Source organism: Lampetra planeri, chromosome 37 (assembly GCF_965212315.1).
Source record: "Lampetra planeri chromosome 37, kcLamPlan1.2.h2, whole genome shotgun sequence".
Taxonomy (NCBI): Eukaryota; Metazoa; Chordata; class Hyperoartia; order Petromyzontiformes; family Petromyzontidae; genus Lampetra; species Lampetra planeri.
In genome coordinates this window covers 10351903-10366157 of record NC_136143.1, presented here as the reverse complement: position 1 = coordinate 10366157, position 14255 = coordinate 10351903, and the positions used below count along the sequence as shown (strand labels likewise).

Here is a 14255-nt window from a genome sequence, read left to right as displayed (position 1 = left end):
CACACTACACAGTACACACACTACACAGTGCACACACAGTACACACTACACAGTACACACACAGTGCACACACACACGCAGTATACACACACTACACAGTACACACACACACTACACAGTGCACTACACAGTACACACACACAGTACACACACAGTACACACTACACAGTACACACACAGTGCACACACAGTACACACGCAGTATACACACACACTACACAGTGCACTACACAGTACAAACACAATGCACAGTACACAGTACACACTACACAGTACACACACACACACAGTACACACTACACAGTACACAGACAGTCCACACAGTACACACACTACACTACACACACAGTACACACACTACACTACACACACAATACACACAGTACACACATACAGTACACACACAACACATACACAGTACACACGCCAATAACTTTGCAAGTCAAAGTTATTGCTTAGAGCGGTGGTGCTTAAACCGGGGGGGGCTACGCGGACCCCTGCGGGGTACCGTGAGGTGATTTACAAACTTGTTTAGATTTATAAAATTGTGGTGATTTATAAACGTGAGGTGATTTATAACGTGAGGTGATTTATAACGTGAGGTGATTTATAAAATTGTGGTGATTTATAAACGTGAGGTGATTTATAACGTGAGGTGATTTATAACGTGAGGTGATTTATAAAATTGTGGTGATTTATAAACGTGAGGTGATTTATAACGTGAGGTGATTTATAACGTGAGGTGATTTTTAAAATTGTGGTGATTTATAAACGTGAGGTGATTTATAAACGTGAGGTGATTTATAAGCTTGAGATGATTTATAAACGTGAGGTGATTTATAAACGTGAGGTGATTTATAAACTTGAGATGATTTATAAATGTGAGGTGATTTATAAATGTGAGGTGATTTATAAACGTGCGAAATTATATAAAATGTGAGAGTAATTGGTGCACAATCGTGTGGTATGAATCTGCCGATATAAAATAACTAGGATAACATTTACATCCTCATGGTAATCAGAGTAATGTTGGTTGCCAAGGGCAACAAATTTACCGTTTATTATTTTTAAACTTCTCGTCGCTTTACAGTTGCTAGCCATACTCTTCGTTATTTCGGTAAAGTCACGTAGAAGGGAAATAATAAAATAATAAAAATATAAAACAATAAAAATCCTCAGGACGTTTCGACTGCAACACAAACAATCATCATCAGGTGTGACAATCATCAGGTGTGACTGATGATGATTGCTTGTGTTGCAGTCGAAACGTCGTGAGAATTTAATAGTTTAATATTTTTATTATTTTATTATTTCCCTTCTACGTTACTTTACCGAAAGAACCAAGAATATGAATCCCTGCAGTCACGAAAGCTTTAAATCAGTTGCTAGCCAGTTAGGATAAACCGCACAAACGTGGACAATTGGTGTAAAGTATTGATGTTTATTCATTCGTTACATGTGGGAGGGCGGATTGGAGGTTGTTGGTTAATCGAATTTGCTGTAATTGTGGTTCGCCGACGTTGCCAGCCACTGTACGTACGACTTTTCAAGAATAAAATAAATAAAATAAAGTTAAGCCTATAAGAGATATAATATAGATATAATATACTCGTTTACAAAGATCCCCCGAGTAGCCTTTACAAGCTGCAGGGGCAAGTGGCGTTAGCGAGCAGCAGCGCCTATGAAGGTGGCCAGCACCACGCCCGGCCGCCTTTGTCTCCCCAGTGGCGATGTTTACTACACACCGCACCAGGTACTCATTTGAGGCCGAGTCGATCTAGCGGAGGCCCAGCACCGGTTCAGATAATCGTCACCGGCGGTGTTGGTGGCCGTGAGCGGGAATCGAGCAGCGTCCCCACACACACGTCTGAATGTCACGACACACGTGTGTGTGTGTCATGAGTCGTGACACATGTGTGTGTGTGTGCCATGAGTGTGTAAACATCGCCACTAGGGAGACAAAGGCGGCCGGGCGTGTTGCTGGCCACCCACCCCTTCATAGGCGCTGCTACTCACTAACAGCACTTGACCCAACCGTGTGCCAAGGCCACACGGGGGAGGGGATCTTTGTCTCTGTGTACTACGACGTCGACGTGGTCCTGCACGTGGTGCTGAACATTGTCGCGTCACAACCCGCGACCCACGTGGTCCCGTTTTGACGTCACCAAGCGCACGTGCTTCCCGCGTTGCATTGTGGGATCCAACTCGTCGAGAGCAGACGCACGGTAGGTGGCGCTCCTGCGCCTTGGGTGATCACTCCTTTGATTTGTGCGATTTCTCGTCAAGAATGTGGGATAATGTCTTTCACATTTCTAAAATAATCCAGGAACATTTTACGAATGTTCAGGCTTCCGAGGTGATACTAGCGACCAGACGCGGATATAAATACTCCCTACAGGTTATGACGATCCTGACGATTTAAAATATTAATCAATATTTTAATAACTTTAAAAAATACTTAATTAAGTAAAAATTATCGGGATCTCCATAGGGGTGGTAGGCGGGTGTGTTGGGTGCATTGATGTTGGTAATGGTTTTGTTGATCGTTCTGATGGTGGGAATGCTTAATATTGGCGATTGTTGAAAGTTGGTAATAGATCGTCGTTATGGTGGTGATAGACGACTTTTTATATATTATAAATAATTTCAGTCTCTCCTTGCCACCCAACGATAGAAACATCCATTCCGCTCGGGTGGGCGTGAACCTAAACCAGGTGGGAGGGGCTTAGCATAGTGACGTCACGCCTCCAGATGACGTCACGAACAATGTGATGTCGCAATCGTTCCAACCACCACGGGGGGTAAGGACGGTGGTGATGGTGATGCAAGAGGACATGGAGATCGTGGTGATGATGTCGGTGATGGTAATTGATGTGATGGTGGTGGTAGAAATCCATTGCTGTACCTTCACCTTATCACCTGACAGCCAGCCCCATCCTACAACACATCTGGGCTACTCCCGCACACAGTTTCCTAATTATATTCTTGGTTCTATCGGTAAAGTCACGTAGAGGGGAAATAATAAAATAATAAAAATATAAAACAATACAATTCTCACGTTTCGACTGCAACACAAGCAATCATCATCAGATTTTCTTGCTGTGGATTTCACACCTGATGATGATTGCTTGTGTTGCAGTCGAAACGTCGTGATAATTTTATAGTTTAATATTTTTATTATTTTATTTCCCTTCTACATGACTTTACCGAAAGAACCAAGAATATGAATACCTGCAGTCACGAAAGCTTTAAATCAGAATGTTTTCTCCTACATCAGAGTGCAGCGCCACATTAAATACGAACTACAATGACAACAGTTTAAAGCGATTTGAAGCACGTTTTATTTGGAGGGGGGCAGAGCTTCGTGACGTCATATTTGAGGGGGGGTCTGACTTTTTGCGACGCCGTGTGACGAGGGGGGGGGGTCCAAAATCATCCAAAATCGCGTGACGTCATTTATGGACGGCCCCTTTGGCACGTACGTAGCCAAACGTGCGAATGGGAGTTGCGGGGGGAGGGACAAAAAAGGGGCCATCCATTTAGTCGGTAGAGGCAAAGATCTGTCAAAACTTGACCCCTCCCCCCTCCCTGTACACACGCGCACTTTTTACCCCCCCCCACTCCTGGATTTTCCATTAATTTTATTTGGTATTTATTTGGTGCTTATTTCATCAACCCCGAGAGATGATGGGCTGAGGTGATACATGCTCGCCTGACAGTGCAATGCTACAAACTCACATCATAATACAGAGACACAAGCTCAATTGACAGCATGGACAACGGCGCACATGAAAGTATACGCACAGATACCAGGTCCCTTCACATCAAAAACACTGAAACTTTATTTCACAAGCCCTCTGCACACTACAGACACGGGTACAATCTCTATTGAGGTCCAGGATAATCGATGCCACATAAACACCTTAAGTGATCACATATCCCTTAGTTAAATCTGATTTATATTAAATGATCCGTTTAACACGTAGGCTTTCGCGACCAATATCATCCATAATAGAGTTTTTTTTGGGGTTAGATCGCGTAAATATATACAAAATGTCGTTATTTTACGTCGTACTCAGATTGTAAATGTTGTGGCTTGCATCGCGTTGTATGTGATGAAGACGTTATTCATATATCTGTGCGTTTGTGTGTCCGCGTGTATCCGTGTGCGTCTAGTAGCAATGGACGAACCTGTCGTCATCGCAGAGGCAGGGATGCACTGCACGCCTGCCGGTACTACTCCCTTCACGACAGTATAATCATAGCGCCCCATTCACTGCTACGTGTCTGCATCTAACGCACAACTAGAGTTCACTGCATTATCAACAGCCATGATCAAAGACAGCGGTGACCGCATCGCACGGCGCTTTCAGATATGCTTCTGCGGCCGTCTGGAACGCTCTTCCTTCCGATATTAGGAAGCCACTGGAACTATGCACTTTTAAATAATCTAGATTGACAAACGAATTTCTTTCAAACTGATTTTTGTGTTAGTTTTTTTTCCGTCGCACCTCTGATTAGAACATCTCCGTAATCTCATGATCCCGCCATGCAACAGTCCTAGAGCCTGCACACGTGCTCATTTTATTTCTCCGTTTGCGTAATTTCTTCTTGGGCGTGTTCCTCCCCTTTGACTTCCATTCCATCATTAAGTCTCATCCCTCAAAGATGCTATACCCCTAAATAGAGGACAAGAAAGAGGTTAGACTGAGCTCTTGTAAGTGATGCTCTCCTTGTTGATGCTTACTCTCCTTTCAATGCACATACGCGTTCTTGGTACGTACGTGTATGTGTGGACAGCGGTAGTGTAGCAGTTAGCTCACTGCGCTATGAACCCGGTTACCCGAGTTCGATTCCTGCTCACGGCCGCCAACACCAGTGACGATTATCTGAAACGGTCTTGCGCCTCCCCTAGGTAGAGTCGGTCTCAAATGACTAACAGGTGCGATGTGTGAACATCGCCACTAGGCAGCCAAAGGCGACTGGGCGTGGAGTTGGCCACCCACCTCCCTCGTGTGCCACAGCGCCGGCGTTCATAGTTGCTACTCGCTCACAACACTTGTTCCAACAGTCCATGTTTTGTGTGTGTGTGCATGCAGGTATCCTCCAGCAATTCGGAAGTAGAATGACACCGTTTGAACATAATGAAGTCACACTCTACGAACACATCTATTATTTCAGGATCCGTCGGGCAACAGACAGCTCTTTGAATGCTGTCATTAATTCCGAAAGTCACCACTACAGTTTGGTACGTACCCTCAACCAAGGTCCATGTGGTTTCCAACCAATTCACATCTCCACGCAGGAGGTGTTCAGACACCCCTAAAATTCCCATTTATTTTTACCTACGTGACTTTACTGGAAAAAAACTAAAAGTATAACACCCCTGGTTTAACGCGTAGGATTTCGTGACCAATATTATCCAAAAGAAAGTAAATTTTTGGGTTAGAACACATAAATGTGTTGTCAACCCACCGCCACCCGACACAGCCAATTAGTAACGGGGTTTGTCACGTAGATGAAACGTGCCAATTCGTGACTGCTTCAGCACATATACATTTCCACGCGATAAGCCACTTCGTTGAGCGATATCATTTGTGATTGCCAGGTCGCTTCTGAAAAAGAGCTATACAGCTCTGGGCCTTACCTGTCAAAATAAAAGTTTGGTTTGAAAATTTTGTTTTAACTGAGTGTAAATCGAATTCCTTTGTAATGTTTTCCAGGTCAACGATGAGCATCTGGCATATAGGTACCAGGTCCTGAGTGTGCTCGGAGCGGGCGCATATGGCCAGGTGATCCGATGCCTGGATCACAAATATAAGCGAGAAGTAGCCGTGAAAATGCTGCAGCACGAATCACAGTGAGTTTCTAACGAAATGTGTTTATGCGGCCACCGTGTTTCTCAACGTGCAGTACTAAGAGCGGGGTGAGACTCGTTCACCACTTTTCTCTCCGCAGCGCCAAGCCATACCGTTCCAAAAGGGAGGTGCGGATGCTTAAAGCGTTGCAGTCGAAAGAGCAAAACAACAACTACGTCATCAAACTCCTTAACACCTTCACCTTCAGGGGCCATTTCAGTCTGGTCCTTGAGCTTTTGACGTGAGTCGTTGTGAGCGTCGCTCCTCCGCCCTCCGTCGTTGTTGCTGGAGGGCGACTGCCTCCAACTGCCCAGTAGCAGCGTCCTTCACGAGCCTCCTCCCCGCAACATACATACACATAACACAATGCATTGTAAACAGCGATGGGAAACGGGAGCACTTTTCAACCGTGCATGAGGACACTGTCCCCCACGGGGGCCCTATGTCATCGGCGTGGGGAATGTTTTTGAGCGGCCGCTACGGCAGATTCGACATCCGGCTCTTGCGAGGAACCTCGTGTCCAATACTCGCGAAGAAGGAGGAGGCAGCGTAACCATGCGTGCCGCTCTGTCCTGCAGGGGAGACCTCAGACAGCAACTCACGTTGGTTTCCACGGCCTTTACCCTGCCCGAGGCCAAGGTGTACGTGAGGTCCATTCTGAAGGCCCTGCAGAAACTCAAGAAGCAGAAAATCATTCACGGAGACCTGAAGCCGGTGAGTGAATACAACGGCCTGCAGCCTCATTGACATCCTACCCAGAGTGCCCCACCCACAACGCCCCACCCACAACGCCCCACCCTCATCGCCCCGCCCACAACGCCCCACCCACATCGCCCCGCCCACAACGCCCCGCCCACAGCGCCCGCCCACATCGCCCCGCCCACATCGCCCCACCCACATCGCCCCACCCACATGGCCCCACCCACATCGGGCGGGGGATGTGGTAGGAGGGGAGGGGCGATGGGGGAAGGGGGCAGGGGGAGGGGCAGCTCGGACAGTACATTTCATTAAAAGCGTGTTTTTTAAGAAAGTATTTTTAAATATTTTATTTTAGAAGCAACCTGGCTATCAAAAATGATAGCTCAACGCAGTGGCTAATCCTCACGCGTAAATAAAAATCAGCCGAATACTCTAAGCGTGTGATGTTGATTCTAAATGTGGAGGAGAAACTGGAAAAATCCATGCGACTACTGAGAAAACATGTAAACTCCAAATATACAGCAGCAGCAGCAGGCATCAGAGCTGGGATCAAACCCACGGCCTCCTGCACACCAGGCGAGGTAGCTAACATCTTTGTCTTCTCCAGGAAAACATCCTCATCAAGGACCACGACACTGGCGATGTCAGACTCACCGATTTTGGTCTCAGCTTTCAAGAGAGTCCCAATTGTAAGTGAGCTCACGTGTGTGTGTGTACTGTGTGTGTGTTGTGTGTGTGAACTGTGTGTGTGTACTGTGTGTGTGTTGTATGTGTGAACTGTGTGTGTGTGTGAACTGTGTGTGTATTCAGATTGTAAATGTTGTGGCTTGGCTCTCCAACACACCGGTGTTTACGTGACAACCCTTACTAGTTGGCTGTGTCGGGTGGTGGCGGGTTTAACGACACATTTATATATTTACGCGATCTAGCCCAAAAAAAAACTGTATTATGGATGATATTGATCACGAAAGCCTACGTGTGAAACTGTGTGTACTGTGTGTGTGTACTGTGTGTACTCTGTGTGTACCATGTGTGTGTATGTACAGCTTGTGTGTGTAGCTGTTAGTGTAGCGGTTAGTGTGCTGCACTATAAACCCCGACGACCCGAGTTTGATTCCCACTCACGGCACACCAACACCAGTGACGACTATCTGAACCGGTCCTGGGCCTCCCCTAGGTCGACTCGGCCTCAAATGAGTACCTGGTCCGGTGTGTAAACATCGCCACTTGGGGGAGACAAAGGCGGCCGGGCATGGTGCTGGCCACCCACCCCGTCGTGTGCCGTGCCTGCCTTGAGAATAATCCACGCGACCACAGTGGGCATCAGGGTCGGTATCGAGCCCACGACCTCCATATATCGACATCTTTTGTTGTTGTCATTTCTTTTCAGTCTTCAAGAGGTTTGGCACGGAACACTACACAGCACCAGAGATGTACCTCAAGCTGCCCATCACGTGCTCCGTGGACATGTGGTCCCTGGGCTGCGTGGTTGCCGAGCTCGTGACTGGCGATTACCTCTTCAAGAGAAAGCTCAAATGTCACCATCTGGAGAGGGTCATCGAGGTATGCTCGAGGTCTTTCGAGGTCAACAACAACAACGATTAGAATCTGAATGTGTATTTAATACTGGAGGAATCCGATGAGCTATGAAGCACTTTGTCACAGATGTCCAATAATTATCTGGGCTAGGGTTTTTTCTCTCCCAGTTACGTGTGGCAAGATGTTAACGACCTTGCCTGGTACGCAGAAGGTCGTGGGTTTGATTCCGACCCTGAACGCCTGCTGTATATTTAGAGTCTGCGCGTTCTCTGTCTCTCTCCCCGTGCTCGCGGGGATTTTCCTCCGGGTCCTCCGGTTTTCCCCTCCAAATCTAGAATCAACACCACCACCACCACCATGCGTTTCAGAGTGTTTGGCTGCGGCTATACATTTCCACATGACGACAAGCCACATCGTTGAGTTATCATGTGTGATAGGCCAGGTTGCTTCTGCAAAAGATGCTGCCCAGCTCAGTGGGGCCTCCACCTGATAAAATAACAAGTCATTTGCAGTTCGTTCAATATAGACGCGGTTTCATAACAAACCCACGAAATGTCACGAACCGCGAACCGAGTCCCATGTGCGTCTCTACGTACATCTCTCCGTGTGCGCAAACAGTATTTGGCTGCGAGAAATTCTCACGTGATGACTTCGTGGCTACATAGTAGCTCTTTTTCAGGTTGCTTCTGAAAAAGAGCTCCTATATAGCTCAGTGGGGCATTACCTGGTAAAATAAAAATAGTTGAGTAGTAATAGCAAATAGTAGTACTGTACTGCACAATGATGGTCGGTGTAGGTTGGTGAAGGGGAGCAGAGCACGGAAGCATATGAAGTACAACAATGGATTTTGTTGAACTGCCCTGTAATACACACCACGTAATCCAGACAATCTGGTGTGTGCATTGGTCACTCATCCGAGCACTTTGCAGGCCAATCCTGCTGAGCTTCCGAAATCCGACGAAAGTGGTCGAAGGTAAGTCGACTGGACGGACACACGTAATCGCGTGCGCATCAACGACTCATCTCTCGACTGATCTCGCCCACGTCAACTCATCGCCACGGTGGTGTGCGTGCGTGCGTGCTTGCGTGCAGATCCTGGGGGTGCCGCCAATGACTGTCATCGTAACCTCGACAGTGAAGCTCATTTCCTTTGGTGAGTGGAGGAGGTGGCGGCAGTCGCTACCTGCGCTGGTACATCTCGTAGAGCCGTGTGGCCATGCAGCCAGCAATATTGCCCTCTGTTTTTAATCTGTTTTCCCTTTTTCGGCCATGAGCCGTTGGGGAATCTCCACGTGCGAGTGCATCTTTGAGTCTGAGATGTGACGTAGCCAACCGTGCTCATTGAAGGTGTGAGGGAAGGACAACAAATTAAAGGCAAAAAAGCTGTTTCTAGAGAAAATTTGTTTTTCAATCTAGACGATGATGATTTAAAAGTGCACAGCTCCCAGCGGCTTCCTAATATTGGAAGGAATAGCGTTCCAGACGGCCGCAGAGGCGCATCTTAAAGCGCCGTGCGACGATGCGGTGACCCCCGTCTTTGTTCGATGGCGAGGTATTGTGGATCATTTGCGGCAAGCGCTTTGTGTTGCAACGAGCGCGACCTCATCGTGTGTTCGTTCGGCAACACTGAAGCAACATTCAAGTCGTGCATGGAGTGCCGCACTGCGTTGCAGTCTTCATCCCAGCACTAATTCTCTGTCCTTTTTTTGTCTCGTAAAACAGGTAACAGGGGCGAGATCTTCGTCAACCACAAGAAAGTAACCCCGGAAAGCTTACCCCTCAACAAAGTGCTTGGGACGGAAAACATCCATTTCCTCAATTTCATCAAAGGATGCCTCGCGTAAGTGGCACACCACCACCGCCCACTGTGCATTATCTTCGTCGATAATTCAATTCACATCTGTGATCGACACTCACCTGACAAATGCAATTTCGTTGAGATTGGGCAGCTGCTTGTCCTGTCAGGGGCAAAATGTTTTTGACGACGTCATCTGACGGTCAACCACGTGACGTGCTACGGTTGTCGGTAAAACTGCGTGCAGCCTGTTTATCCTATCACATGATAGTAGCTGTGTTCCCGAAGAACAAAACGTCTAGGACAAATCGCATTATAATAAGTAATATATAACGTAGGGTAAAGGGCAGTCCGCGATAATGCGTGAGGTGCGTACGAAGGCCCAACAAAGACCGAGGCGCGTGGTGGGCATGGTGGGCAGCATCCAGCAGCATCCAGCAGCATCCCAATGCCCTGCGTTACACTGCGCCGAGGCAGCCGCACGACCGCTTGTCCCTACTCGCGCTGCGACGTAGTTCCGGTCGCTCGATCGCCTCGTGAAAGCACCACGCGGTGCTATTCGGAGAACAGATCGTACAGCTTGCGCCTACTCCATGTTTGAAGAGGAGTTTAGGCTAGTCCCGTGGGGCCTTCGTGAGCGTTTTATTTATTTATTTCCCTTTTCCCTCCCCTCTCGTCAGGTGGGATCCCATGTGGAGGTTCACGCCCGAGGAGGCCCTCGAGCACGAGTGGATGGCGGACAGCGCCCTCGACCTGGATGCGGAAGCATGGCTGACGCCATCCGAAGCGCCGTCGCCAGTGCCGTCTAGCCAGGCAGAGGAAACATTTTTGACCCCCGGCAATAATTGCGGCACGCTCAGCGAGATTGACGACGACGACTCTCCCGGTGGCCGTGGGTCAGCCGATCCGACGGCTTCCCCCCCGTCGCCGCCGCCGGCGTCCTCCGACAGTGTGGAGTCGTACGTGACGGCTTGCGAGTGGTCTCTCGAACCGTCGGGCAGAGCGATCCCCTCCGCGTCCGGCGAGAGAGGCGCTGAGAAGGGCCTCAGAGAAGACGGCAGCTGGGACGACGGCATTAGCTGGATCTTGAGTCAGGGGTGGTGAGTCTTCATGTGCGAGTGGTGCATTGGGTGAAGTTTTGGGGCTGGCTGGTTTGTTGAGTTAAAGTGTCTCCCCTTTTGGCAACGGGCGTAGAGAATCCATATTCTTTGGGTCTTTCGGTAAATTCACATAGATAGGTTCAAAGAAAATAACTAAAAAATAACTAAAAACTACGACGTTTCGATCACAACACAAGCGGTCGTCATCAGGAAAAGGGGGTTAGCTTCTAAAGGCAAACTGTTTATAAAGGTTTGAAATGGTGGTTAGTTTTCCACCAATCAAAGGACTGCCAGGTGAACATTAACATGTTAATGGAAGATCGCAGAGCCACCGCCATCTCTTGGTCGGTGCGCGAAGTGGCTGTGTTAATGTGAACCTGTAAATGAACAACTAACATCGGAAGGTGGTAGGATGGGAACATCACAGCCAATTATGACTTAAACTGGTTGATAACATCCATCCAATGATTGCTCAGTTTGTACCCATCTTCTCGGTGGAAATTGTGTCTGTGTCTGTATATATGGATGGCTTCATGGACATCTTTGTTGATAGCCAGTAGGTTTGAAAAGTAGCTTCGTCTTGGAGAAATCAATTTCGTGTGAGCCCACCGCATTAAAACAATTATCAGCCACGGCCGAGGTATTAGTCCTACCGTGTTTCAGATCTGCCTTATGTTCACGAACACAGTCCGAGACATGTCGCTTAGTTTCTCAGCACTTGCCCTAACAGGTGATATATACGGGGTATCTTGCTATCGGGGGGATCTTGCACTGTGTTTCTTCATGTACGGTGAGCGTGACATTTTTACATTTTATTCCTATATTTTAAAACTGTACGATAATTTGCACTTCTCATGTTAACGAAAAAAGTTGTTCGAGCGTGGAACATGTTGGCGCTGAGATGTATCTCAGCTCTTAACACGGGACGGGAGTCCAGCGACGATCGCTTCACGAGCGTTCGCTTTGGCGGCGCGTGACGCATCCCGCTGCAGTAAGTGGACGCTGCCGTGAATGCGTCAAGTACGGATGAGGAGCATATCGATGTTACGCGCATCTTGTCTCTTCTTGACCAGCTGGGTTCCGGTCCCCTGCCCCAGCAAGGAACATCGCCGTCCTGACGACGGGAGGGATGAAGACGCCGCCGCCACCATCGCCACCACCACCACCACCCCCACCGCCCCCGTCGCCGATGATGTCGGCAGTGGGCCGAGGGAAGCGCGGAGAACTCGGCGAAGTTTCGCAGGCACTAGGAGCCACTTCCGTACATTTCTCTTTTTCGTTCGGAATCGCTTTTGCTCGAGCGAAGAGGACGACGATTCTGTCACAGGGCCGGCCATTCGTCGCCCTGGGGACAAAGTTTAGTTTTATTTGGGGGGGGGGGGGGGGTGGGGGAACCTACATGGCTCGTGAGAGTGTCTCCCTATTAGGTGCTGCGTGTCTTCGGGTGCCAGCATCTCGTGCGAAGACCGGGAGAGAACCAAGCAGAGGAGTGGCGGGAGGATGGCTGCCCATCACCACCACTGCACACGCGTGGGACGAGCCCTGGTCAACGATTATTGACTTTCGGAGCTGTCCCCTTGCGGGTGTCCTCCCAGCCAGCCTAGCCTGCAATCTCAGCCGTTGTCAAGAGGGGAGAGAGATGGAAAGCGATCATGTACTGTGTTCAAATGTTGTAAAATGTAATGGGGTTCAATGAAAAAGGGAATCATTGTTAAGTATAATATATATTGTAGATCTACATGTATAAATATTTAAAGGAAAAAATGTTGTTTTGTATGAAAAAAAATCTGATTTGTTTTCATTTCACTTGAGTCCGGATGCTGTTTGAAGAGGCGTAATGAGTCCCCCGCAATTACACACAGACACAACACACCCACAGACACACACACACACACACAGACACACACAACACACACAGACACAACACACACAGACACAACACACACACAGACACACAGACACAACGACACGCACACAGGCACACACAGACACAACAAAACACAGACACAACGACACACACAGACACACAGACACAACCATACACACAGACACCGACATAACAACACACAGACACATACAGACACACACAGACACAAAGACACACACAGATACACGCAGACATAACGACAGACACAAAGACACATACAACAACGATTCCCCATGTAGCCGTAACAGACTGTTACAGAAAGTGTTGTTCGCAAGCACCTATGAAGGCAGGCACCACGCCCGGCCGCCTTTGTCTCCCCAGTGGCGATGTTTACACATCGCACCAGGTACTCATTTGAGACTGAGTCGACCTAGGGGAGGCCCAGAACCCATTCCAATAACTGTGACTGGTGTTGGTCGTGAGTGGGAATTGAACTTGGGCATCCGGGTTGGTCGCGCCGAACACCTCCTCCGTCAGCCAGGGTCTCTGGGGAGGTCTGGACCATGTACCCAAAACAGCCATTGCAGCTGCATGAGCCACAGACCTAAACCTCACCCATTTATCTTCTACATCAGGAGAAGGGGGGGACGATGCCAACCTCAGCTGCAAACGATGATGAAATTCTCACAACTTCCATCAACTAGCTGAGACCAGGCCACTGTGGGTTTGCATGGGGTCCTAGATGGACACCCACCACCGGAGTGGAAGAATGGCAGGCGCATCACCTCCACAGTAGGTCCTGGTGCATGGACATGGGCCCACAGCCGCTGTTTTGTCACTATATAGTCCAGCAGATGTCCTTGCTTGGACCCGGCATGCATCCATAACGTGTGGATGCGCTGATGCCCGAACAGCGTGTTGGTAATAACAAGCCCATGGGCTGCAGAGACGTCTCGTAGCCTCCTATCGTTATTGTTGAGCTGATCTGGTCAATGCCTTCCAATCACTCCAGCCCAGTTGCCAGCATCATGACCCACTCGGGCATTGGAGTCACCCAACAGGATGACTATCCCGAGGGGCCCCTTTCGCTAGCACCTGTGACAGGAGGTCATAGAAGGCATCTATCTGACTCATCGGCCTTGCCTGCATCCCTCCACTGATGTTCATCTTCGGTGAGGGCGCAAGCAACCACCACCACCACCATTCCTACATTCACATAATAATTTCCTTAAGGAGGTCATGGTTTTACACTTAGACTGCTTGTCAGGTTTGCTTTAATTTGCATCATGGTTTTCCTACTTAAAAGGCCGTTCCGCCTGAAGTTGTGTGCCACGTGGGATGTATGGCGGCTGAAAGTGTTGCAAGTGGACCAGTCACCATCTGTCTCCATCTGTACG

General features: G+C 48.6%; 1 protein-coding gene across 2 annotated transcripts; it reads left to right on the top strand.

The window, feature by feature from the left end:
• The first annotated feature begins 6086 nt into the window (after positions 1 to 6086).
• LOC144731088 (dual specificity tyrosine-phosphorylation-regulated kinase 2-like) lies at positions 6087 to 12376 on the top strand. 2 transcript variants are annotated; one of them, XM_078612100.1, is made up of 7 exons: positions 6087 to 6572; positions 7165 to 7246; positions 7948 to 8120; positions 9189 to 9249; positions 9819 to 9936; positions 10572 to 10991; positions 12065 to 12376. In XM_078612100.1, the coding sequence occupies exons 1-7, from the start codon at positions 6414 to 6416 to the stop codon at positions 12351 to 12353; spliced, it is 1302 nt and encodes a 433-aa protein (XP_078468226.1). In that variant the 5' UTR covers positions 6087 to 6413; the 3' UTR covers positions 12354 to 12376. The 2 variants fall into 2 exon arrangements, with proteins under 2 accessions (XP_078468226.1, XP_078468227.1); XM_078612101.1 differs by having other exon boundaries at positions 6088 to 6572; positions 12089 to 12376.
• Positions 12377 to 14255: the final 1879 nt, after the last annotated feature.

Coding starts and splice junctions, on each gene's coding strand:
- LOC144731088 (XM_078612100.1), top strand. CDS start 6,414: ATGCGTGCCGCTCTGTCCTGCAGGGGAGACCTCAGACAGCAACTCACG. Junction 7,247..7,947: donor CTTTCAAGAGAGTCCCAATT/GTAAGTGAGCTC, acceptor ATTTCTTTTCAG/TCTTCAAGAGGTTTGGCACG. Junction 8,121..9,188: donor ATCTGGAGAGGGTCATCGAG/GTATGCTCGAGG, acceptor GCTTGCGTGCAG/ATCCTGGGGGTGCCGCCAAT.